Below are 27,705 nucleotides of genomic sequence, written 5' to 3'. Positions count from 1 at the left end.
CCAGTGTATGAGTCACCGGTTCACATCATCATGATCATGTGGACACGCTACCCTTCGATGACGTGTTGGCGCTAGAGACAGTCTGCCCACTTTGGATTTAGGTGAAAGGTTAAACACCGTTGAGGGCCATTATTGTTTCAACCGGTTACATAATTATAACAGTGGACTTGGTATGTGCAATACACCTTTATTTTTCCAGTCTCTATCTGCTCACCTGGCAGGTGACCTGGAGGTCCTCGCACACACGGATGACCATAGAGCAGTGAGAGATCAGTTAACCAGTTATATCGTCTTCCGGTTTCGGTAATACCGGTTTGTTCAAACAGACGGCATCGGCAAAGCTGATTTTACCACAGAACAAGGTATACGTGTCTCGCGGTACTTTTAAACCTACTGTACACCAGTGATGAAAACCTTTGAACTTTCAATAGGGCTATATATGTAGGACAACGTACCTGCAGAACTATATACATCGAATTGGCCCGGTGCCCATGAGTTTTATTTCGCGATGGGTGTTTTAAAATATTTGCACTTGGTGACCGTCGAGCCCGCCTGTTTGTTGTTCACATGGGCGATTTTCATGCAAGGTCCAGCCACACAGCAGCTGCTGATACAGAAAGTATGCAACAGTCTCTACAACCAGACCATATGTCAGAATTTGAACACATTTCCCGTGGCCGAGGACCACGTACAGACGGTTTCTTCACATTGGGTGTTTTACTTCACGGCCAGCATGGCTATACCAGGGATGGTCAGCGCTTTATTCATCAGTTCCTGGAGTGACATAATTGGTAGGAAACTTCCCATGCTGATACCGTCATTCGGAGCTACGTTGGGATTGACGGTTCTTGTTGTCAGTTCGCTGTACATGCATTTGCCGTATCAGCTGATCCTGGTGGCCGGTTTTCTTTTGGGATGCGCAGGCGGGTTCGGAACGTTCAACGTCATGTCGGTCAGTTACATTTCGGACATCACGGACGAAGAGCAAAGGACTAAACGGATTGGTATCCTACACGCGATGATATTTGTGGGCGGTACCATTGGACTGTTAACAGGTGGTATTCTGAAGGTCAAGATCGGCTTCACTGCCGTCTATGTCACGTGTCTGTCTTTGCATTTTTTATTGATTCTGTACGTTGCGATTCGAGTGAAAGAGTCACTCCGCCGTAAAAACGACGACCTGGAGAACTCGGCGGTTTCCAACGAAACAAAGAGACGCCTTTGCGCAGGGTTGTGTCGCCTTAGCAACGCCAAAAGAGCCGTGGTTGTAACTTTTCGGAAGCGAGAAGACAATAAACGTAAACATCTCCTTATCCTCATCGTCATCAATTTCCTGGTAATGCTCTGTATAGCAGGTAGGTCTATAAATCATATGCAGTCTTAATACCGTGTACATTTTTTTTTCAATCACACTTTGTTTTGTTCGTGTTGTTTTGCTTCCTCTTGCTAACAAAAATTCCCAGGGTGATTTACATTGGCAAGCCAATTATTTTTAGAGACCACGGAATATCGTGGATGCAGGCGAAGTCTTGCCATTACTTTCGATCACGTGACGTGGAAAGCGAATATGAATCGTGACAGTTGACATATTTTTTCTGATGTTATAATGTCGGCCTCGCCACTATTGATTAGCATTGGACAAGACACACATTTATGTTAACGACGATTGTTCATACCTCGGCAGAGTGTAACGACAGTTGTGACGAGTAAGCCAACACTAATGAGTGAATGAATGGAGCTCCAAGACACGACCATACAGTCTATTACAATTTAGGAATATAGACTTGAAATCTGCCGCTAATAATGAAAGTTTCACTTCATGTTTCCAGGACAGATGGATTTGATTGTCCTGTACACACAGCACAGACCACTTCACTGGCCTGCATCGATACTAGGCGCGTACCTGGCATTCGGCAACGTTCTCCAGTCATTGGCTCTACTGGTCGTCTTCCCGATCTATGTCAGGTGCACGACTCCCAAGACGCGCCTGCACGATGTAACCGTGGCTCAAATTGGTTTCCTGTTTGCATCCATTGGCTTCACTCTCATCTCATTGGCGTCGACAACTTGGATGATGTTCTGTGGTAAGGGTTTCCTATGTCTTCAACACTTTCCCATTTCTTTAATACCAAATGTGCACAACGAATGAAGTTGCTCTTTTATAAGTGTCGATAAGCAATAGAAACATGATGCTGAGAGAACATAAATCACGGATACAAGGGAAGTTTTTACGGGCGAACGACTTCATCTTGCGAATGGGCGACGACATCTAATGCAGTGTTTGGGTATCTATACAAGTTGATTTTGACAGCTTTTATCGTTCAAGTTGATAATATACGCATTGAGCAGCTATTTTCAAAAAATAGTGCTGCATTTTAGAAATCTCACATAGGAAATTTCTTTCCGCAAACTCGAATTTGTCACAGCTGTACTTTTTCACAAGCATATCTGCATTTTTCGTTTACATAAACGTCATCTTCGTCTACCTCAGACAACAGTACCATAAAAGTCTGATTATGATAACATTATAATATTAGTTTTCATTCTTGCCACCGCGGTTTCCGTTATTCAGCAACCTTCGTAACGTCCCTATATCTCAGCACCGAACATTCCGCCATATTCCGGCATTGTCGGACTGTGTCACATAATATTTTTACTTTTCTTTCTTACCCAATTGTCCAGCATCTCTAACCAGCCTTGTTGCTCCGATGCCCATCGTTATCCTGCCGTCCCTACGTTCAAAATTGGTCGACCATAATGAGCTCGGTAAGGACATGTGCGACAACATTGATAAATATGCTTCTTGCATAGTTGATAATGGGAAAATTATAGCAATTTCAATTTTTTTCATCTCATAAATTACAGCATTCAACAAAGCACCAGACGCAGTGAGATAATAGTTAATTCTGGTCTAATTGGTTCTGTTCGGGTGACGAGTTTCAACATTATTATTAGTTATGTTCGTGAAGGCATATTTGAGATCGCAGCATAGTAATACAGAACATACTGAGAATCGCCCTCATCGGTATTATTTAACAGATCATCTGTCTTTCTTTTTGGATAGCTACAGTAAAACTTTTGGTACATTATTAAGAGAAAATTTGATACAGTTAGACTTACGCAATGGTTAAGAGTGAAACACAAAAAGAATTAATTGTCTCACGAATTTCATGCATCAGCTGTTTAGAGCGTAGATGCCGACAGTAACCAACACTGGACATGCACATTTCGGTGACAAATGTTCATTGGTAATCCAACGACGTACTATAACCTGAATGAGTATAATAATATGCAGTAATTATTAGGCCTATAGTATGATAACTATGGTGTGTAAAAAACCAATGTGAAGATAAAACTGAGTACAGGTACCGAAATATTAAATACGTCATTCATTGGATATTTTTCCACGATAGGAGCCATGTTCGCGATCACAGCATCCCTGGAACCACTATTCGGAATGTGCGGATCTATGCTGTTCAACAATCTCTACCCAGTCACGCTTTCCTTCAGTCCTGGATTCAGCTTCGTTGTCATGGCAATAGTGATATTTATTCCTGTCTTATTATTACAGTAAGTACGGATAATCGAATGATAAAAGTCACAAATATTCGAGACTGATGTTTTTTATGGCATGGTTGCAAACTGCGGATCCCAGCTCTGGGCATTTACTCCTTGTTCAACGAAGATTACAATCGTCGGCAATGCCATGAATATAACCGAAACTCCTGTCGTTCACAATAAATTTGTGATACTGACTTCGCCTTTTTTCTTTAATGCATAAATAGGATAGTTGGTATGGATATGCGAAGAGGAACTGCGTATAAATACACTCAAAGTAAGAATGAATGAGCACGTGTATGAAGTAATTGATATAACGCTGTTGTAAATTTTAGTTATAGATAGGCTCTTGTTTTATTGCTTTTAAGATACATCGATGCACGCAAGCCATGTATGATACTGTGGTAGACACTGTTCCGTCTACCATCAGAACTCAAATCATGGCTGCAGTTCTGAAACAGAGGAAAACCACTATAAAAGACGGGAAATACAAATACGACTCAAACTTCCCTCCCGCACACATTAAGAGACAAGGATAAACCACATTGCTACAATGTAGTAGACGACCTGGAGTTTTGCTTAAGTTTCTCGGTTTAGAAAAGGGAACATCGAAAGATCTATGAGTTTCCTCTTGTTAAATTGAGGAAGTCCGGGTCATCATGTCATATCTGAATATCCAGCCTTGCGTCTTATTTCTTTGTATCTGTGGTTTGTAGATAATTATCTCCGTCTACAGTCAAAGGTCGCGCAGTCTCTCAATATCTCGCTATTTAGTTCTTACTTTCTCGGATTTATTTACTAGCTTTATTATTGCAACATGCCATTTCTTGTCAATAAAAATAGCTCCAGTGAAAAATATCTATTCTTTTTTTTTTTATTTCTAGTCGCTGCTTCTGAGTTGGAAGATTTGACAACAGGAGATCACTCCGAGGAAATCGACATGACTGGAAACCACGTGACGCAAAACGGAATCGATTAATAACTTAATAAAAATAAATTGTTCCTCGCAAATGTATCTGGTTTTAATCTGCTTATTCTCATCAGAGTTTTTTTCAAATATATGTGCATTGACATTTCTTCTAATCTCGTTGGCTCATTTGTCTTTGCTTCATGTGATTCTGCGCATGCCAGACTGCTGAACCAGTGATAACGTTAAAAATTTGAGTGCGCCATTACCGTGACACGGCGATAAAAACTCACGGAGACAAGAGATGCGAGAGAAGTGCTATTTTTCTCTCTAAAGGTATTTAAAGGAATAGGGTCGTCTGAACTGCGCCTGTGCGACTTTCTTATTTACAAACAATTAATTTCATGCACGATATCTAGATGCATCACATCAATATAATAGCAACAAATACATTTTACTTGTACATTATGAAAAACATGTTTTAACTTTCATCAATCGATCAATCGTATACGTATCTTTGGATACAGAGTCTACATTGGTCGTATGGGTCCCGTGCGACCTTTGAGCGCAGTTCCGACGATCCCCGCCTCCCTCTGATGTAGTTCTATAGACATTCTCACGTTGAGGATGTCTCACTCCCAATCCACCTTCAAAGTTTAAACTCAGAATTCAGTATTTCCGCATTGACCGCGAATATTTGCTCAAAATGTCGGTGTACTGTCTGCATCAATGTAGATTATTTCTCCTACATAACATTGGCTGTCGTATTTAATAATGTGACGGTGAGTGAAAGTGTCTCTTTTTCTTGAATTGCCCTCCTCTGTGATTCCCTTTTATTTATTCTGATTAGCTGAACAGAAGCGTATCGAACTTTAACTATGTTTAAAACAGTCTTTCAGGAAACAAAGGACGTGAGTTTAGCAAAGTAACACCAAATGGCTGCATCAATTCTATGATACGTTTTGCGCCCTCAACACTGGTTAGGTGGTAGTTTCTGTCGTTTTGAAGACTCCGTGAGCAGGAAAGATTCGGAAGTGATTATATTTCCCTTGCCTTACGATAACACTATAGCTAGGCTTGACGCGATCATAATATTTGTTAAAAAGGACAATGTACACACTAGATTTCAAATTCAATGGAAGCAATCTCTGGTTCAGTGGTAAAAAGCAATTTTCAAATTGTTTTACTAATGCGAGAACAAGGACGGCTCCGAAGCACAAAAAATGTTTTCTCCTCCAGCCAAAGGCGAAGGAAAGATCGTGAAGACAATGCTATTGTGAAGAAGTGCGTACCTCAACATGTCAACAGACTGTCCATTCTGTCTATTGAAAACGACGCATGTCTTTGATGGCAATAAAGCAACGGTTAGTGAAAAACGAAGTCGAACAAATAAACTAAACTGGAGACCTTTACTTCATCAATAATGTACCCTTCCCCTGCCCGTAGTGGGCCGAGAGTTGGTACATTATTGCTGTTATACTTTTGGCGATGCCATGTTATAGTTTCGGCAATGCCAGTGAATTTGTAGATGTAGAGAACATCTAGGGCCACAATACTGGACAATCGGATACAGTATCAGTGATAATCTAGGGGTATAACGTCACAAAATTCACTGGTTTTGACAAAGCTATGATATAACACGGAACGTAGTGCACGCATGAATGATTTAAGCAATAAAGCACACCCAGCGACGGTATACCACGAAATTTTGACCAGTTCACGACATATATGCACGAGTGCAGTGAACTGGTCAAAAGTGAGTAGTATACCGTCGCTGGGTGTGATTTATTGCTATTATATCAAAACAGTACATTGAAATCTGGTATGGAACGTCGAAAAAGAACTTTTGCTGTTGCTGAAAACTGGCGCGTGTACTAACCATGGTACATTATATGGCGAATATACCACGGTTCTTCTCACGTCTCGACCAATCAGATCGCTGCATTTGCAACTTCAATATACTGATATGATATAATGAAATATATTGAATAGACGTGTTACAATGTTATCGGGTATAGGGTTAAATGTGTTTGCCTTTCTTAATGTGACCCAGGGAATCTGCGGAAAGGATCCCGAAATCAAGAAAAACAGTCGTAAAAGTGAATAAACTCTTGCCGGAAAGTGTCCTATTTCATACTGCAGGATTTATTGTATCGCATTTTGGTTGCTGAAATATACAACACGTCGAAGAATTATGCATACCGGCGATCTTTTCCGTCCGAGTGCAATGCAGTGAAAATGTAAACTTGACTTCACAATCATTTGTAATCAAAACGGACGGACCATGGATTAGGCAAAGCCTTCACTAAGGTTACGTGTTTGCATTGATAAGGGTAAATAATACTGCAAAATCTGAACAAAATGTGACAAAAACGTGAAAGTGACCGTCGACAATACATTCATACAGGTATATGGAGACCTGACAAAGATGATCAGATATGGTCTCTGTTCCCCAATAAAGTCTCCGATGGAATATCACCTGTCAACGACTGGAAGTTGGATGTTCCTTGCCAGTATGATCGATGTAAACCAACAGTTGTCGAATTCCGTTCCCGAAAACACGCAGACACTTCATCAGATTTTGATGGATCGTGGTTTTATGCTGTCCAGAATCTCCAACCGAATCAATTCAACTTTTGCAGTTAAAATGTTGAGCATTCTGTTGACAATTCAGGCTATCAGCGTCGTATCGTGCTCTGGGTCGAGACAACCCGACCACGAAGATTTCATAAAATCTATTTTCATGATATTCTTGGCCGTGTATCTATAATCCTTCACCTTCTGACTTTGGCTCAAGTTCTGGTGCACGCTAGAAGTGCACCTCCAGCTATTGACTTCTTCGTAGTCGTACACGAGAGCCCGTTCTTGATTTTGTCGATAACCAAAGATTACCCTGACGGAGCAACTGCCCGGTAGACAAGCGAAAGGGGTCGCTCCAAGTTCAGCCACAGCGACCAGATCTTGGCAGGGAACGATTACCTCCTGTTCCACGTCTGTCATGTTTGGTGTTATGGCCCTGACGTCGAAAATGGGAACGGTAGAAGGGCTGCTCTCCGTGTCGCCACGGAACGGCTGCGGGGGGATATCGGTGTAAATGTACGACCCGTTGAAGTCGGTGGAGGTGTAGATGTGCAGGCGGTAGTCCTCTTCGGGGCGGTCAGTCACGTACAGCCAATCTGCGGCAACGTAGTTCGGGATGACGGTTCTCAGAACCATGATACCGAGAGAACAGACGACAGTGACAACACAGAGGTAGAAAAACCCGACACAGCCAAGAGACATAGCAGAACACTTATAATACGCTGTCTCGTCATACTTGACGACCTCTTCTTCGTCTTCGTCCATCTCTATTCGAATTTTCGGGTTCTTCTTGTTGTCCTTCTTCACCTTTTTGGCCTCTTTTGGCTGCGCGGGGTTGCTACAGGCACAGCTGACCAAGAAAAGGCACAGAATGATCTTGACTATCAGGCAGAACGGCGTCACCGCGATGGCGCCAAGGTGAATCCAGTCCGTCCAGTATAAGGTGCACGGTACGATGTACATCCAGTAAATGATACATATCGGCAGCTCTTCCAACAACACGGAGAGAAAATTGACGATGATTCTGAATGTGTAGACGATGCCGTCGGTGGTCTTCGTCGACGGCGGTAGGTTGGCGGCGTCGGAAACTTGACGGTGACGACAGTGTCGCCATTGTACGATCATTAATACGAACCCGATCATGTAGAGGACTCCTCCCACGATGCAGAACGCAAAAATCATGGTGTTCACGTTGTTACTCTTCGAAACGAAGATGCCATAGTCGTTCATCATCGCCACGGTGTAATATTTGTAGCAATCTGCCCCTAGGGTGACGGTATTCAGAAACCACCCGAACACACCGAGAATGACAGCCGAGGCACGGTTGCGACGGCATCCGCAGGCGGCGGACACGTGGCGACGGTCGTTCGAGACGTTCATGCATCCCATAAAACAGTTTCCCTCGCTTTGCGTTCTCGTCTCCACCTCGGATTCGTCGTCCGACATCTTTTCGGGAATTACTCGTCAACTAGTTTACGCAGCCTAAATTTTTACCACGGAGGGAAAAAGTCGTCACAGCGCGCTTTGCCGACCCTATTTGCTCTCTGAACACTACCACAATTTGTGGCTACTGTCTGACGTTCTCACTCTGTGGTCAGGGGCAGGCCGCAAGGACACGGATGACCGAAGAAGATCCAATTGACGACAACAATGTAAACAATTGACCAACAGTACATGGGTGGTATTGTCGATCGCAAACTCCATGGAAACGGCAAGAAACGACCTCGATTATATACCAAAGATTAGAAAATAGCTCCACTTCCATAAATCAAAACCTGAAAGAGATCTTTGTTGGATTTTTTCTCTATTGGTAAGTGGATTGAAAAAGTTAATATCCTTGCTGCAGTACATTGTACACCTCGTAATGACGTCAAACTTTCCCTAACGAGAGAAACGATGAAATGCGTAGATTCTTACAACAACATGTTTCCCTCCAAGGGAAAAGACGGATAATCGGATTCCATCGTGTTGTTCATTAAAATAATATTTTGTTCAAAGCAAGCTTAAAGCTTATTTATTCAACAAACATATATAATATATATGTTTGTTAAATGAATAAAATAGTTAATATCAATGACAAGTTCAACACTACTGAGTGTCTGGCTTGTCAGCTGAATTTTGGAGTTTGGCCTAGTGCTTGATCCAACCGAGGATAAATTGAAAGTTAAGAATGTTGATCTCATATATTCAAGACTGCTTTGTCACTTGATTGTACCGACGTACAAAAGGCTGTCGTGCTTTGATATTCGCCCGCGTTTTGTACCAGTCATCAATACAAACTGAATGCATCATCGGCCAAACAATCTCTAGTGTGTTGCACGACAATAGACGGAGTGCTGAGTTACAACCTTGCAGGTAGACTTGGTTCAAGTCGGTGAATTTAAAAACAATAAAATCATTTATAATAGTTTCTCTTGTGTCTCTCCTATTTCGTACAAACCTATCCGGAATTGGCGGCTCGCGCCAGGTTTTCCCAGCGATTGAATGCGTCACGTTTGAGTCTGCGCAGTAGTGAGTTAGTTTCTGCCGGGTGAAACTCCGCTGTATAGCGTTCACTCCACTCATCGCGTTCACCCTACTCATCGCGTCCACTCACGCGCGCGTTTCACATGAAAGCAAAATACAAATCATTGCGTTCACTCCACTCAAACATTCACAAATCACAGACTTGAACCAAGTCTACCTTGCAGGGGTACAACCAAGGCAACATTGCAGTTACATGCACACTACCACGGTGGAGGGACCGTGACGACACTACATATACTGATCCGCGCAGGTCATGACGTCACGATGATGGCTCTTCTGTTCCGCAAAATTTAAAAATCTAGAGTGTCTTATGATCTGTGACACCCAGTCCACATGCGATTTGACTAAAATCAGATGCAGAGGTGGCGACGTTTCCGCCTGTGCTTGTTATTTGCTGTTCTCCTCGGTTGTTATTCGCCTCACTAGGGGACGGGTCAGTTTCTTAACTATTTTTCGGGAAAGAGAGTACAAGACACTGCGGTTGATATTACAGAACAAAATAAACGAAGAAGTTGTATTGGCATAAATTACAGCTACTCTCCGTGAAGGAGAACTAAGACAAGACCAGGTTAAGTCCGTATTTTCGTGATGATTTGGGTATAAAACGTTTATTTTCAGTGACTATTGACTATTTCAGTTCTCTGAAACCGTATACTTTAATAGTTATCGTTGAACTAGATGCCAATGTGTCGAATATAAACATTCCTACCTTTGGTTTCCCTGTTACCCTAGCCATGGGATGACAGATTCAGAAACTTTACAAAGGAAACTATCACTACCAGTGGTAATAACAAAGTAGAATCACGAGAAGAGCAAAGAAAAATGGGGCTTTTTGGCTTTGTTTCAATTACATCTCCTGAGAAGCCCTGGAGAGCTAGTTTTATTTAGTTGTAGCCAAATCTGATCTGCACTGTGCACAGTATCTGAGGGAACTTTTTCTTTCATCGTTGAACAACAAAAGCACAGCTTATAATGATAAAAAACTGGGTTTTTTTGTTTATTATCATTTTACTCGTGAAAAAAAACAACTTTTCCATGGAAACCTATCGCAGGAAGGAAAATAGTTGTATCAATGAAAACTTTAAATATCTGTGCATTTCTCTCTTTGTAAAATATGTCACTGTATCAATGTATTATGAAATATTAGTGCATGCTGCTTTCTTATAATGAGTTTTCATTGAAAAAATAGTAAAGGATCAGGTTTGTGATATGCTTTTTGTTTAAATTGCAAATTTCATAATGAATACTTTGCAAAATCAGAATTTCATTTTGCAAACATCCAGATATCCCTGATATATATGTCTGATATCTTACAGTTAGGTACCCGAAGGACGCGCTGAAAACTGCAACTGAATGATGAAATTCGTGGCTTGTATGATTATTTCATCCAATTATGAACCTGTGCTTTAATTCAAAAACACACTGACCCCCCCCCCCCTCCTACTTCTCAGGCATATTTACACACGTCTATGGGGCATAGACGCCGATCGGAATAGACCGACCACAGGTGACTGTGATTACAATACCTTAAACGGAACCTCAAGTTAACCTGTGTTACTGCTCCTACTCTTTCTGCCCATTTATCTATGGTGTGCGAACACGACAACATGGCGGGAAATGCATTTCTCATGCCCTACATTTTCTTGAAGTCGACAACAGCTAGTAGACGATAGCTCAACTATCAGTCAGTTCAAAATTTGCCAGACAAATTTGTTCATAGAACGAACAGCAGAGCAACACTAAAACATCACAAATGGCTCAAGATATGACATTGGAAAAGGTCAGTGTCTTCGTGGCCTGACAGCAGGTAGAGACAAGACTTGTCACTGTTAACTTAAGGTGTGCCAAACGACATCCGTCACACTGTATTGGAAACTACAAACTCAAGCTCCAGTGGGGTCACCTTGCTCGCGCTCAGTGAAACTCTATCCTAGCCTCAACGACCTTCGTCTTCTGTTTCTGATGAATTCGCAGGCGGAATGTCGTAAAATGAAAAAGAAAACCACCTTACTGTGAACTTTTAGTTCATAGTTTTCTGACCAATTGATCTTCCTTGCTATTTCATTCACTTACAGCTGCGATCCATAATTGTGGTATACATGCTTTTTCACCGTCAGTCGTTTATTTATGGATGCACACATAAAAAAAAATTGGTCACGTGTATTACCCGAACATACATTTTTAAAGTTACCCCGAAATGTAAAACCCGATGTGTAATAACACATTCGTATGATTATTCCGGAATACAATGAGAGTATCTATAGAGAAAGATACTCGTCTGTATGAAATTTGGTAAGATACGCCATGATACATGTTAAATTATTAGTAAACGAGATAAATTTCCTATACACACTCACAGACAAACGCGACTCCTTGCTATAGCGCATTGGCACCCTTGGGTGCTTGCAAGAGCTCAGTGAAAGAGCAACCGGCTTTCATTGAAATGCAAGTCGCCCTCAGCGGTAAGCTATTGCGTTAATTTATACGCCAACAATATACCAGGATATAGCACGTACACCCCAAAAAGCTACAGCAAAGAGGGCTTTGTGTCATCCCGAGGGGAAAGAAAGATGGTGGGTTTACCTGCTGAACACTTCCACAACTAAAGTAATGTTTTCCGTGCGTACATCAACTCATGTCAGTCACACTCTTGACGACAATAAACAACCCACACGACAGCGGAATTTGTGTATATCTACAGTTATAGTAACACTGTGGACAGCCTGTGTTATTTACATTATGACAAAAGCTACTGATCGGAAACACTATTCGAAATTGATGTACATCTTACTACAGAACGAAAACTATAAAGAAAACAAACTGACAAGGTATGTGACATACAAAAATAATCTATTTGTTTTATTGCAAAGCCTTTACAGAGGTTACCGCGGCCGAAATGAACATTCAAGAATTGCACGTCAAAATTTAAGGGAACATATCTATCAAATTTCTTCTTCACAAAACACAAATTCCAAAACGTAAAGGGAACATTTCAATGCTTAACAAGGTCTGACTGTTTAGCGTCACGATATTTTCCTTTAACCCTTTGAGGCAAGATGACGACAGTCACAAATGGATCAAATGATTGTAGATTCTAAGATTTATTGTTGAAGATTCCAAATTGTTATAGGAAAACAGTCCTCAAGTCAAACCAAAATGTCATAACAATGATCCATAATGGCAGACCTGACTCAGCTTTGTTCGTGCCAGCTGCAGGGTAAAGCACTAGACTGAAACGACAAAACTTCAGACACACACAAAAAGTTAATTTTGGTTTAAGGTAGTACGCGCTACGTAATTGAAAGACTTGCTCAAACTTTCTTAGGGAATACTTTCAACCATGCTTTGTTAAAATCATTTATAAAAATCAGGGGTCACCGTGCAAATTTTGGTACTAGGCCTAGTGAAAGAAATTTCCTGAAATTTACCAATATTTGAAATTCAAAATGGCTGCCATCTCTGTGCTAACTCTGCGGGGAAAAATAAAATTTTCGAGTTTCATAATCATAAGAAGATGACAATTTAGTTATGCAAAGAGCTTCAACATGAGTTCTTACAAGTGATAGATCAGAGCAGTAGAGTAAAAAAAAAAGTTGAAAGAATATCTGTCCCCGGGGCGCATTCTACCTTAATGGTCATGGACATCATCAAAGGTGCGCAGCGCTGTTAATAAATTCTGTAATCAATGTACTCTCTACGATTTATGCCGCTGCGTGAACTGATTTATGGAACGGAACACAAGTAAGGTCGTAACCGCGTCGAAGATGTTTATTTCCCTAGTGGGCATAAACGTTCGTCGTTTACACAACTGTTGTCGGGCAGTCGCGGTGATGAAGACCTATAAGTCAAGTAGCAGAACCGCGTCGTAAATTCCCAACACACTGAGATGAAATCACTCAGATTCTGTTTGAGGATATGTTGGGAGTTGGATAATGCCCTAGCCGGCACAATGAAGTACGGACGTTGAAAAATCCAGGCAGACTATACGTTTATTATACCAACGGCATTGAACTATCTATCTGGGCATGCTGTTCGCACGGAACATCCGATAATGCTAGCTCTGCTCACTGTTTTACTGGCTTCGTGAATATTTCCCACATCCGCCCTCCTCTCTCCTTCTCCCCATCCCCTCAATTTATATGATTAATCTCCCATTTTTGAGATGCCTTGGTTTCATCACATCGTTCTACAGAAACAGTCTGGCTTTCACTTTTGTAGGTCAGGCAAGCATCAAGCGGTACCTCAACAATCATCTGCTTTTCCTGAAAAAATAATGGAGAATTTCAATCAAACTTTTGCCTTGTGCTAAAGCAATAAGTAAACAAGAACAAACATACATGTCGCGCCTCTTCCTAAAATTGAAAACAGTGTATTGCTATAATCAACGCTGTCAAGACAATAATATTGGATGACCAGCAACGATACAGTTTTCATCACGTGCAACCATTAATTTCAACAGAGTAATACCAGTTCCATGGGTTTTCAAGCCATTGCCTAAGATGACATGGTTTGATTTGTGAAAATGGAATCCGGTATGTGACTGACAGGGCTATTTATATGGTGCGTATAAACTTGTAACACTACTTATCGGTAATGGTTGCAATCGGTCAAGCTAATGGCGTTTAAAGTTTGCCTTTTTTCTAAACCTTATTGTAGCTGAGTGTCCCTACAGCGTATTTAGACACACACAGTAATATATTATACTATTATAGTTGTATTATACTGCTGTTCCTATGTCCACTACCAGCACAACTACTACTACCCTGGTAACCCATCCAATTTAAAAAATACAATATGGTCGAATACTCATACTGGTCATAGGGGGAGCTTTTTTATCTACATTTTGTTGTGACTTTGACTTTCACTATGTTGGTTTCGCCTTTTTTTTCTGCCGTCATGAGGCAACTGATGATAATCTAGCAGGGTAAACCAGGATTTGAAATGTCTTTACTATTGCAGTATCCGTAAATTATACACATAGGGGCCTACATGTATTGATATTTAACTTTTCCAAGTTGGGTCACTCAAAATTTCTGCGTTTAAGGGGGATTACTCAAATCCCATGGTTGGCGGGGGTGTTACTCGAAATTTCGAAGTTTCGAATTGAATTCCCCCGACCCCCAGGCCTTAAATAATGACGGTTCCCTTAAATGAGGCTTTTCCTACGGTCAATGTGTAATGTCATATGTGAACAACACTGTCAAAAAACCTTACAGTACGGAGGCTTGCCATCCCATTCAAAGAGTTCCAAGAGCGACAAAGCACAGTGCACCTAGGAGAAAAATTCTGATTTTCAAAAACACGCACAAAGCTACTTACCCGGATGTAGTCCCAAGTCTGGTGTATTCCCTTCCCCTTGGCGCACTTATTCAGTATCAAGGTTTTGCTGAAGACGAACAGACACATGTCTAAAATCCTGAATTCGCCGACCTCGTTTATCCTGAAGAGCTGGTTTCCACCCATGCCGTGACAACCACTGACGCCAACTCGTCCATTCTCTATTTGTCCCAGGGTATCCAGGCAAATCTCTGTGTCCACCGCTCTGATCTATGAGTTGATGGAATAGTAAATAAACAAATAACACTGTACAATAGGCGACAGAAAACATGTACGGACAACGATGAAAAGAAATTTAAAGCTTTCCTCTACATACTCGTAAACAAGCAAATGCATGACGCCTCGAGATATACTATTCAGACAACTTTACATGTAAATAACATTAGCAGGGAGCGTTCAATCATCATCATCACCATCATCATCATCATCATCATCAACATCATCATCATCATCATCATCATGGTCATTGAAGTTAATGCAACTTTCACATCATTCGAAAACTCCCCAGATTTATTACTCTTTTCTATGTGATTGTTGATATCCACACCCAATGAACATGTTTTGTAAAAGCAGACGTTAACCCTTTTTCCGACAGCAATGGCATAGGACAAAAAGCCGGCAGATGGCAGCATATATTCCCTAGCGTTGTCGGCGCTTTGCTTTGATGCAGTATCTCTCGCACATCACGTATGGAATGGTAATGTTCTGTTTTAGCTGTAAAGCGCAAAGCCTCCACCTATCTTTTACTGTAAAAGCTTCGCAATTTCATTTGGAGAATACCATTGCGCGCCCTGGACTCACCTCTCCCCAGTATTTGTTTGCTGACGGTAGAGGATAATTTGGTAGCAAGTCGTACGCCACCTCTTCAAGAAACCACTTGAAGCTCCTGGGGCAATTTTTCCGACGAAATTCAATTTGCTGGCTGATATCCCCGTATGGTTTTCCGATCAGTGACGGCTGATTTGCGTAAAAGTATTTCTTGTACTCATCCATCCACACTTCAACCACTCTCATATGGTTCTGCGGGAAAATGGGCAAATTAGGGAGAGTGGAATTACGACACTAGTACTGAAGGAAACCAGACGCCGTCCTAGACAAGTACACGATGACGGGTTCGCATTTCAAAGCCACCAAAGGTTAGCCGTTATGTTCAATCCTCATGGAATACAGACTGTCAGAAGTGGCCTTGTGATCTAAAACACTCGCCACTCATAACAACATGAATAAATCTTATTACTCTCGAATATAAGAGACAAATGCACATTTACGCAGAGTTTTACAAAACTATCAAACAGAATTGGAGCAGCTGGCTTGAATCTGACCACCCCGCCTGCTTGAAAACTGGCATAATTTTACCTGGTGCACCACGGAAAATGATCCTCCAGTGTCTGGATACGTGTACGGTACTAACTTCCTGTATATGTGAGCTACTCGAGAGCAGGGTACGAACTCCAGGGTTCCTCCGCACATCCAGATCTAGATATAGATAATTGATGGAGATTCCATGCTTCATAAGGACGCTTTACATGTGGCAGAAGCAAAACTCATCATTATATGTTCGTTACTTTTCGACTTCGTTTTCAAGAAAATTTGAATCATTATCGTGATCATGGTCGTCGTCATTTTATTATAAATCATCATTATCATCATCATCATCATCATCATCATCATCATCATCATCTTCATCAACAACAACAACAACACTGTCGTTGTCATCATAATCAACACAAAGTATTCAGTCTCAAGATCATTATAATCATAGTGGTCGTCATCATCATCATCATCATCATCATCATCATCATCATCATCATTAATAACATCATCATTACCGCTACCGATCCCATTACCACTTCAACCAAGCTCATCACAACATGTTTCTTCTATTTAACAGTTTTTATCTCAGTAAAAGCGAATAAGTCATTTCACAAAAAAATTTGGACAAGCTTTGAAGTAACTGAATTGTAAACCTTGAAAGACAATTCGTACTGCTCAGCTCCCCAAATCTTGAGTCCGGGATCGTATCCTCCCAGTTCAAAGAAATACGATCTATCGATGGCAAACAACCCGCCTGCCATAACTGGTGACCTGGACAAAAAAAAATTAGAAGACCGTTACCAGTGGTTCATATGCCTCGGTGGTCGTTGACCTCAATCCACCGCCGTTTGTGTTCGTTTATTTTGCTGAAACATGAGACAAGGAGTTTATGTTCGGTTTGCGGGGTTTTCAGTTTTCAAAAAGCTTGCTTTCCGGCTCTTAATTGAATCTCAGCGATTTAAAAACAGAAATACCAGGGCATAAAAAGAGTAAAGTAAAATAAACATAACTGTCAACACAGGGCAACGTGGAAGTAAAAGCTATGAAATCAGTAAAACAGTTATAAATATGGGGGAAGGACGTCATATCTTTCTTAAGTTATTCCGTTGAGTTTACTCACGGGTAGGGCTCGCTTTCATGCTTCCGTCGTTTAGTTTCCACCTCGCCGATGGGTATCCGCTTGTAGTATAGTTCCCAGTCAAAAGCGCCACGGCAGATACCATCAAGCTGGGGTCCGTAGGCGAACGTATCGGAATCGATAGAGTCCACGGTGGGACACGCAACTGTAGTTCTGTAGTAATAAAGTGGAGACCCGATTATCGCAAACATTGGGGAGAATAACTAACGAAGATCCAAGCTCGTAAAATAAACTACTTGTATACATTGCATACATACTTAAAACGAAACTACAATACACAAACGACTCCCTCCAAAACCCAAGGTTGCAAGAAATGCGCCATTCTCTTCAGCATATCGTAGGGTAGACTCAGATACATATCTACCTTTGTTTATGTTGAATTTGGTTGTCTTTGTATACCTATCTGCAAATGTTTTATTGTCTACTCTCTTTACAGTAAAGAACTTTACGTTGTTTTTTGTTGCTGTTTCAAAATGGTGAACACTTAGATGGGGCTAACTGTATAGACAGTCAAATTGTCTAGCTACAGTTTTAGTTAGTTAATATAAATACATCAAGCAATATATACTTTCACGTAACTTTCTGTCCTGTTTGCATCCTGCTATCCTTAAAGCAGTGCTAACTTTTCACTTGCTTCCTCCTTGAATGTAAACAAATACAACAACGACAATACCCGAACCCGTTTTCTATTGTCATAATCAAATGGGAAAATTGTTGCTTTGAAAAGGGTAACTTTCAATTTTTGTAACCCTGTTGTTACATTTTTTACCATCGAAACTGGCTTTTATTGACTCAATCATTACAATAATTGAACAAATTAAATTTATTTCATTAACTTATTTTTCACATGCAATCGAAATACTTGCCTGTTTAAAGCTATCCTCGTTAGCAGCGGCGGTAACCAGTTTATGTTGCATTCACAGTGAGCATCCAGGAACACCAGCGCGCCCCCATGAGACGCGTGCTCGGCACCTATGCTCCTGGAGCGAATCAAGCCTTCCCGTTTGTCGTTACGCACCATTTTGATCTTGCCCTCAAACCTCGGCTCAAGCAAGTATTTGTCTAGACGAGAACCCAAGTGCCCTGTGAAACAAAATGAACCATTACTAAAACCATACAAACAATTTCTATGCTAAAACGCAAACAACATTTCTATGAAATTTGGTAATTTCTCTTTCCCAATGTAGTTGCCATACCACGCGCGATGTCTCGTCGGAATACTTAATGGAAAGCCTCAAGGCTCAAGCGTGTTTCCAAGGATCTGGTTTCTACACCCTTCAGTTTACTTGGGCAATTCATAGACCCTCGAGAAAAAACGTTTTTCTCGAGGATCTATGGGCAATTATAGTGAACATTTTTTTCGAACAAATTAGTATTGTATCTTTTGCTCTTGTATTTCTTTCTTATGTGCACATGTATGCTTACTGTCTGTATGTCGGTATGAATGTTTTTGCATTAATGAATTGTACGGCGGGAGAGAAATTATTTGGGAAATGTCATTATCAAGTGTGGTTATAATGAATGTGACGTTTTGATTTCAAAAACAATGTAATTTTCACTGCACGAGCAAAAGAAGCGTCATCTTTTTATTTAAACAAACAAACAAACAAAAAACAAACAAATAATCGTGTTAAAACTTCTAACTTGCCAGTATACCCGTGAAAACTTCAAGCCTGCGCAACCTTAGAGACTAACCTAGTACTTGGCATATTAATGATTTAAATTTTAGCGATTAAGAGTCGGCACTTGGTATTGTTTAGGAAACAAACAATCCACTGGCCAGGGCTCTTCACGACTATGTTAAAATGGTATAGCTGAGAAAGATGCTGTCACTTGCCTTTATCGCTGTAGTCGTCAACCATCACCACTTCGGCCAACTGTTTAGGCGGGGAAGTGTTGAATACACTGTGCACTGTCCGCAGTAAAGTCGTCCATCCCTCGTTATGGAAGACGATAATGACGCTGGCTTTGGGAAGATCTTCGGGATAGTGCCAGAATGCACACCTAATAAGATATCATTAAACGTGTGAAGAGTGAATTCTTGTGGTTGACATGACATTCATTTGCTATCTTTAGTTCCTAAGAGTATGATATTAGTATGCTGAATCGATCGCAATATTTCCACTGCCAAATCAGGATCAAATTATCATTCTGATGCTTGATAAATCATTTTTAAATCTCTGACTGCCGACAAATCGATAATCTTCGATTAACCATAAATTTTGCACAGTCTGCCTTGATTTGGACTGTGATTAGAATTAAATGAGATTTCACAGATATTTCTTTCATGTTGTTTTAAAATCGGGCATATATCAAACCTTCGGTATGGCAGAGGCATGCAACATTTGGGAATTTCACAAACTGTGAAAATCTGACTGTAAACCCGAAGACAATGCCAACTTCGTCAACACAAAATATTTACACAACACCATTGGAACTAATTTGGGATAATCGGATTTTCATATTTTGCAAATTTCTCAAAAGTATTAGGTGCCATGAAGCTGAATGTGGCAATATCGCAAATAACTCATAAAAACAAGTGTGCCATATAAAAAGAAAAGCAGATGAGATACTATTTGTAGATTGAATCGACATTACTTCACCATCCAATTATCCCAAATTAGTTCCAATCGTGTTACACGTGGAGTGAAATACCAAGCTTTGGAATGTGCACCTTTATCAGATTCGACGATAGAAACGCACTGTGTAAACTGCATTGTAATCGGTTAGTAGAGCATAATAATATGTATCCATAGGAACCAGGGGAGCAGGCAAGGCAGTATTATCGGACTGTTCCAGTAGTAACTTTGATCGATACTGTTTTTCATGTTCTTGTTTTTTATTATTCGTGTATATTTAATGGTTTGGCATTAACACAAAAGCAAACGCACTACCTTCTAGCCAGTCAATAAAAGAAACTAAAACAAGCGAAAAGAGATGTCCAGAAGCCAAGCTGACATTAAATTATCGTGATTCCGGTTCTCTCTGCGATCATTAACCACAATGCAGGTCTTCGTTGTACTCTGATTGTAATGGCTAGACGGAGTGTGGTCTTTGGAAGTATTACATGCTCTGTGACCAATTCATACGCCCTATATTCCTATAGAGGAGACAATCTGCGACATCGCTGTGATGTGATCACTTTGATGCGTGGTTGGACGAAGTATGTGCCTATTTATCTTGGAAAAGAATTCTACTGCATGCTTTTGGACGAATCTCTGCGATTCATTACGCGAACCTTCACGCGCGGTTAAATTTTACCATCGGATTTTTTTTTTTTCCTTCAACGCATTCCGTTCAGTTCTGATAGAATGGTGAACGAGCAGTCGCATAAGTTGCCAGGCCCGGCCCTTCCGTTACTTCTCATAAATGAAATTCTGGTCTCAGGACGCATCGACAGAGTCAATCGACGGTGTTTGCAGTGACGCGAATCTTTGGAAAGCACTGTGGACCCGGGGATGTCGCTCAGATATCATCAATTAACTATGATCAGGGTCAAAGTTGGGACCATGTGAAAATCGTTTTAGCTCACAAAATCGGGTCTTAACTGCATCCGATGGGTTTAATTGTTGTTGGTCTTTCTGTGTTGTAGGCTGTGTTACAGCTGTAAAAACACATGACGAATTGGGATATGGGGATATATTACAAAATATTTGAAACCTACGTATTGCATGTTTGGAATCAATACAATCAGACCGTTTCTCTGGCCGCCATGGTTGGTGAGATGTTATGGAAAACGCCAAATGAGAAGATGAAACTAAATCACTTACTCTCTATGCCTAATATCTGGTACAGATCTGTCGAGTGATATTTTATCACTTATCACAACATTGAAACCATACTCTTTAATACTTCTATCATATGCCTCCTGTTCATCGGGATCTAGTTTTACAGCGACACCGTATTCCCCCGGCCCAGAAGAGTTCGGTCGGTTCCGGACCTCAAAATTTCCCCGGGTGTCTTTTAAGACAGCCGGTTGGATCTTCCTCTTCGGCCCGTGGCCGTGTTCCGAGTCTTGCGAAGACTGACGAAAGTTCCTGTCATTGTTTCTGTGTTTGGCAATCTGCTCATCTATGCCGTGTTCCTTTCTGTATCTCTCAAGGTTGACTTCGACGCCGTTCACATGAACCAGGCCAAGGACGATGGGTGTGCCCTTCTCTTTGTTGTGTGACTTGTTAGACTGGTGATGATCAAATGAAAAAAAAAGAAAGATAATTATTACGCAGTGTTACCCGAATGTGTAGTATTATTACACCCAACATGTATCTCTATATATATTACCTCGACCCATTAAGTAATACTAACTAATATGTTATCGTCTTGGCGGTAGCTGATAAAGGAATGCCAATATAAACTCATTAAGTGTTGTGTAATTCACCTCCTCAAACGTAATAAATTATTTGAGTCCAAACCCTTTATTGATTCCAGATTTACGGTCGCCCAGAACAACATAGTGCCCGGGAGGATGAAATGGTGCATTGCGTTTGCACAAGTGCGGGAACACGGTCCGCGTTCTGTCGCCACCCCTGGGGGAACAAAAATAGTTGCACGTTCGTTTCTGTCTGCCTATGTCCATTCAGATGTTAGAGGGCATCGGTTTTCCATATTAACTGCATATTTTATGCAAGCCACGGTTGCTGTGACGATTTTTTATATTTCAGACCTTAACCCAACTTTTTCCAGTAATCTTTATTTCACAGACTGGGGTCACCATTTATGTTCCCAGGGCTTCGTACTCCCACTTTGTCTCATTTTGAGTGACCTGGCGCAGAAGTCCGCTCAGGGTGATCAAAAAGGGGAAATTTTAGGCAGAAATTTGCTAGAAAAGTACAGTCAACCTTTCAATGGAAAAAATCTTCCTTTTTGTATTATTCTATACAATCGGGGGCAATATTGCACCGACTTGCCGATGGCGCTATATTGGGTCATGGAGTAACTTTTGCATATCAAAACGTTATCAAACAATTTTCAGTTTATCAATCTCCTTTGTCAGAACAATCAAGTCGGGATTAAAGCTGGTAAGCGCACCAAGATATATTTTGCAGCATCTCGTAGAAGTGAATTTGTTGAACCACGAACCCCGCCCTGCCTCTATTGCCCAAGGTCCGAGGTTGAGTAAACAGTTTCAGTACATAACCTTCCGTGCACTCAACATTGACGAGGGGGGGTCTGCTTTCCGATAATTATGTAAAAGTATTAGCAGTTTCGTCATAACCTTACACACTTTATGTTAGGCATGGTCCACGATCGTACTTTTAAGTTCACATTCGGGAACCGGGACCATGACAACATAACTATATTGTGTTTACGACCGAGAAACAAGTAAAAAGTATCAGCGAGGTTTCTTATATCGTTCCACAGAAAGAGACTTAGCTGTATTTTAGTACATGTAATTTTTCCTTTCGGTTTTGTCGTCCAATTCCTTATCTTGAAGTTCGTAATTGCCAGATTGTAGACATTGTCACAGTCGAATACTTTTTATCTATAATTTCACATTCGTTTTGCTGAAATCAAAACGACCTAATAGACACTACTATATGCTGTGGAGAATAACCCTCCCGTGGCCCATAATCATGACAAGTACTCCCGTTGTCCCCTAAACATCATCACATATTTCTTTTAACTGTCCGTGAAATATATGTCTACACATCTGAGTTCATATGGTGAAAGTGGGACATGCGACCCGACTTCACCTGCAGCATTTCAATCATGCTGTGCGATGTCATCTGTTGGCTCTGTTGATAGATGGGAAATATGAGTGGTCACGATGTCGCCATGTCACTTCCTATTGCGAAAAGGAAAGGACGAAGTTTGAGTGGAAAGAAAGGAGAAGGGAATGAGAGAAAGTAGGAAGTAGCACAGAAAGGGTTATAGGAGGGAGACAGAGTGGTATAGGATGGGGGAGACAGAGTGGTATAGGATGGGGGAGACAGAGTGGTATAGGATGGGGAGACAGAGTGGTATAGGATGGGGGAGACAGAGTGGTATAGGATGGGGGAGACAGAGTGGTATAGGATGGGGGAGACAGAGTGGTATAGGATGGGGGAGATTGGAACATGTAAAATGTGAGGCGGTGTGATTAAACTTTGATTACTCCAATAATTACACCTCGTCCAAGGCTTGGAACACCTTTTCAACCAACTGTCCACTGTTGAGACAAGCAGTCCAAAGAAATTAAAAATTATTTTGTATAACACCTCTTTTGGAAGGTTGACAACCAGATTGAACAGTCTCCCTCAAAGTACCTGTCCGGGACAGGCAGGCAAGCATTATTTCGAGCCCTGTCATCAGTGCTGTTATATTTATTTTTATTTTTCATGATCTAATTATACGGATTATCAGTGCACATTTCGCAAGATTTCGCAAGAAAATATTGCACATGATAGCAAGCAAAAGAAATTTACAACTTTGTTTTTTTCCTTGTTTTTATCATATCAAGCAAGTTGCACAGACATGACAATTGCATATCATTTTTTTTTCTTTTCTCCTTTTAATTTTGCGAACTAATCACTGTTTAGACCCATCAATTATCCTAAAATTGCATTTTCGATTGTGTTCTTTGAATACCGATGACAAGGGCCAGGATGTGATGGACACGTAATGAGCTATATAGCCTGCATTGCTTAAAAGACATATCACCACAAAAGGCTAAAGCTTAACTTCCCTAAGCCAGACGCAATTTCCCAAATGGTCCCGATGTAGACATTGACGTCGATCCGTATGATATATAGCATCTAGCAAGTTGAACATCTAATATTGCTCGGTCCATTTCTTTGGGTCAAAAGGTCAATTCATTCCTTTAAAATCGAACAGCACCCTGCACCGTTACGATATAGCTCGCCTACGAAATCTCGTGTTGAACAGTGATTTGTGTGTCACGTCTGTCTGTGGGTCACGCGTATATCATTAAAACAAGTTCATCGGAGCTGTCTCGTTATCATTTTATGGTCGTTTGGTAAAAACTGACACTGAAGATCACCTATCTAACGACAATGTGGTGGATTGCCAGTGAACTTTACCGGAACTTCCGGTATATATCGCCTAAAAATTCTGCATTATACGACAGATCGACGGCGTTTGTCGGCAAAGTCTTTCCCGTTTTCAGTATACGAACCAAAAATGAAGTATGGCTGAGAGGGAACTTTACCGGGACGATTCACCGCGGCTAATTTCAAAAAGAAAGAATCACGTTGAAAGATTTGACTGGAAAAATTCAAAATGAATTGGAGAAGTCCTCTGTCCCTCCGAGTTTGTTATTATTTTATATTCAAAACGGCCACCGAAAAAGTTGAGATATTTAGAAAGATTTAAAGAGCCTGTGACAAATATAGGATCATATTCATCGAAACTGACAGTACTTTGCTGGAAAAAATCTCCTGAACGTTGAATAAAATGAAACAGCCGTGAAAATTAAGAAAGAAAGACGATCAGCGTCAAATACTAATATTTACTAAGTTGTGACCTATAAAGTTTAACGATGAACTTTTTATGTCAGGGAATGTGAATATATAAACGATTTACTGCAGCACATGCAAGCTGCCAACGAAATTCTGGAAAGAGCATCAATTCAAAAAAATCGAGCAAAAGCACATAACATGCTGGTGCCAGAATCTAGGGCAGCGACGAAAGACTGCCGTGCCTTGAACAACAGCCATCGTAAGTTGTTCGTGGGGGGGGGGGGGGGTGTTTCCGAGATTCTAAGTCGAATGCGCCTCGGGGACAGATATTCAGACTTTGACCTACCACTTGTGTGAGATCATTTTGAGGTTTATGGATTAAAATAAACTTTTCACTTGCTTACTCTTGTGAAAAATCGGGAATTTTATTTTTTTTCCTTAGAGATACCAGAGATGGCGGCCATTTTGAATTTCAATCGTTTACCTAGTACAAAATTTGCACGGTGAACCCGGTTTTTATTCTTGATTTTGAAATAGAGTTGCTGAAGGAAAGTTTGAGCAAAAGTATGTCTTTCATTTTCAAGGCGTGAAGTACCTTTAAATGAAATATCACTACGAGAGTCTACTGACAGTATATAGGGTTCATGCTAATAGGGAAGTCCGCTGTGTGTTTTTAAAACGTTCAAAGTATAGATCTTATCAGTCTTATACTAGTATGTAATAATTCACCATATCTGAAAAGTGTAAAGCCGCTTTTCGGACAGCCATCTCATACCTGCCAGGTCAACAAAGGCTTGATAAGTCATTGGCAAACATAGTAGCTAGAAATCCGCGACTTTTTAGAGTTACGCCCGACGGAATGAAAAAAGGTGGAATAGATCACCACTTGCCTTCAATCGCCAATATAATCAGTAACTCACAGCCAATCAATAAAGTGATTAGGGACGTAAAGGCATTGCGCAAAGTCTATAGTTCTTCCGTATAATTGTTTAGTACCATGACTGGTTATCAACAGCGGTCATGGGGATGAAACAATGCAAAAAATCCCGAGATTTTCCTTTGATACTAGCATTTTAAAGCTTGTATTTTAGTATTTCACTTCCAGGTTTGCATGGTTGAAGCGTTTATGTTTTCGCAACTCCCCTGAGGTCCTAGCCGAGATTGGTACGGTTGTCGCAACGAGTATAAGTCGTTCAGGCCTAGCTGAAAGGGAACTGCCATACAAACTGATTGGTGGACACCTCACGTTCTGGGCAAATGTAATCGAAGGAACAAATAAAGTGGCTATGTACAGATGTCGGAAAGTTTGCACTTTTTTCGCCCCATCCCATCCACCCACATGCTGACAGTGAGAGAGGTACCAGGTCGCGATATAGGTCTACTGTATCGGCATTCCAAAGCAAAAGACTACCGGGCTGTTAACGACGGCTGCATCTGTGCTCTGGTGTTTTGCAGTGTTCATTCGGGTAGTGATGTAAGCTTACGTATTAAACATTTTTTCCATACCAAATGATCTCAACTAAAAGGGCTAGACGATCAAGTGAAAGGCAAGCCTTAATAGACAACTTATAAAAGCACGTTTTATGAAGAGAGAAGCGAGCCTGCCTTTGATCAGTAAACTTGTAACATTGTCAATTACGACACTCATGTGTTATGAATGTTCACTTATCAATTATTATATGTTCTCAATCAATTACCACGCCCTCGGGAGCAACAGGCAACATATACGGATAAATCATTTGATCATTGGCCCCTGCCGCCAGAAGTTTATGATTGGATTTCAGAAACATATTTTCTATACCTACCTTTGCTATGGCTCGTCTCGACGACGGTGCCCCGGCAACCGCTTCTCTGCTGATATTGCCTTCGTTCAGCGTGTCCAGTCTTATGAACAGCGCTATCGTACCGAAGCACAACAATATAATGACGGACACAGTTTTGACGAAAAATTTTGCCCTCAGTCGCATCACTGCAATGTTTGCAGCCACCAGCACTGCCACTCTCTGTCACGCCCTGCACTCAACTCGCATCATTTCCGTGTAATGTTGCAGCCGAGTGCCAGAGGAGGCTGTTGCTGCATATGCATGCTGCAAGCCCGTAAAATCATTTCTGAATTACGCGAGACGTCTGCGCATGTCAATGACTTCCTTGACCTCTCATTCTAACCTTTGCCCTCGTTCATCACGCACGATCGGCTGTCTGAGCCGTGTGACCTTGTTTCACCTTTTGCATCAACCAGCTAGAGATTGTTATGTTGTTGAGTCCTTACTTCTGCATCGCCCTGCATTAAATTCAGCCACTGCAGACCAGTTTTTGTATCAAAGAAGCCGAAATATTTCAACTGCGGCAGTCGCTTTCGAATTTTCTCTTCAAGCTCTTGGTGGCAGGGAAACGTTTTATAGAATCAGGCTACATAGGCTAACAAGCATGTAAACTTGAACTATGTGCAACGAAAATATATCGTAAATTAAATTTTAAAAAAATGTGCATCTTAAGAAGGTAATTCTCGTAGTTTTAAAATCCGTAATAGACTAATTAAATTCAGTGTATTAAACTGCGGCAAAATACGTACACGTTGGTCTATCATAAATCAGTGGGTAGGCCTATAGGGTACTAGGCTGGTGATCGAATGATGGCGAGTTCGAGACCCGGGTGTGGCCAGAGTCGGTAGCGGACTCACAATGAGAGCGTGACGACTTCAAGACGAGAGCAAGGCGTTGGTGCCCTTGAACAAGCCTCCTTGCCGCTTTGCGGGGTCGTGGGCAATGGTTACGGCATGCAACCTGGACATGGCCTTCTCCCCGTTGGAAGACGGATAAAACAGAGAGCTGCAACAGTAATTTTGAAATCGTCACCAAAAATGAGCTTACAGCTTCACTTGACATATGTTACTTAGTTGCTATCGACCTCTGACCGCAACGTGTCAAAGTTTTCAGTGATTATGAAAT

At 41.1% G+C, this 27,705-nt stretch overlaps 2 protein-coding genes across 2 annotated transcripts; one reads left to right on the top strand and one right to left on the bottom strand.

Moving 5' to 3' along the window:
* The first annotated feature begins 33 nt into the window (after positions 1 to 33).
* On the top strand, positions 34 to 4,641 carry LOC139150039 (proton-coupled folate transporter-like). Its single transcript, XM_070722186.1, has 6 exons — positions 34 to 1,355; positions 1,830 to 2,084; positions 2,683 to 2,766; positions 3,414 to 3,570; positions 3,786 to 3,835; positions 4,443 to 4,641. Exons 1-6 carry the CDS (start codon positions 509 to 511, stop codon positions 4,535 to 4,537), a joined length of 1,488 nt encoding a protein of 495 aa, XP_070578287.1. The 5' UTR covers positions 34 to 508; the 3' UTR covers positions 4,538 to 4,641.
* A 7,763-nt stretch (positions 4,642 to 12,404) lies between these two features.
* Positions 12,405 to 27,694, bottom strand: LOC139150037 (N-acetylgalactosaminyltransferase 7-like). The gene is made up of 10 exons (XM_070722185.1): positions 26,563 to 27,694; positions 21,131 to 21,540; positions 19,198 to 19,364; positions 18,227 to 18,443; positions 17,343 to 17,513; positions 16,876 to 16,993; positions 16,265 to 16,384; positions 15,710 to 15,928; positions 14,891 to 15,118; positions 12,405 to 13,833 (listed from the first exon to the last, which is right to left on the bottom strand). The coding sequence occupies exons 1-10, from the start codon at positions 26,722 to 26,724 to the stop codon at positions 13,702 to 13,704; spliced, it is 1,944 nt and encodes a 647-aa protein (XP_070578286.1). The 5' UTR covers positions 26,725 to 27,694; the 3' UTR covers positions 12,405 to 13,701.
* Between the last annotated feature and the right edge of the window lie 11 nt (positions 27,695 to 27,705).

This window comes from Ptychodera flava, chromosome 14 (assembly GCF_041260155.1).
Source record: "Ptychodera flava strain L36383 chromosome 14, AS_Pfla_20210202, whole genome shotgun sequence".
In the NCBI taxonomy this organism is placed as follows: Eukaryota; Metazoa; Hemichordata; class Enteropneusta; family Ptychoderidae; genus Ptychodera; species Ptychodera flava.
Note: the sequence above shows the minus strand (reverse complement) of the source record. Positions and strands in the feature narration are given on the sequence as shown.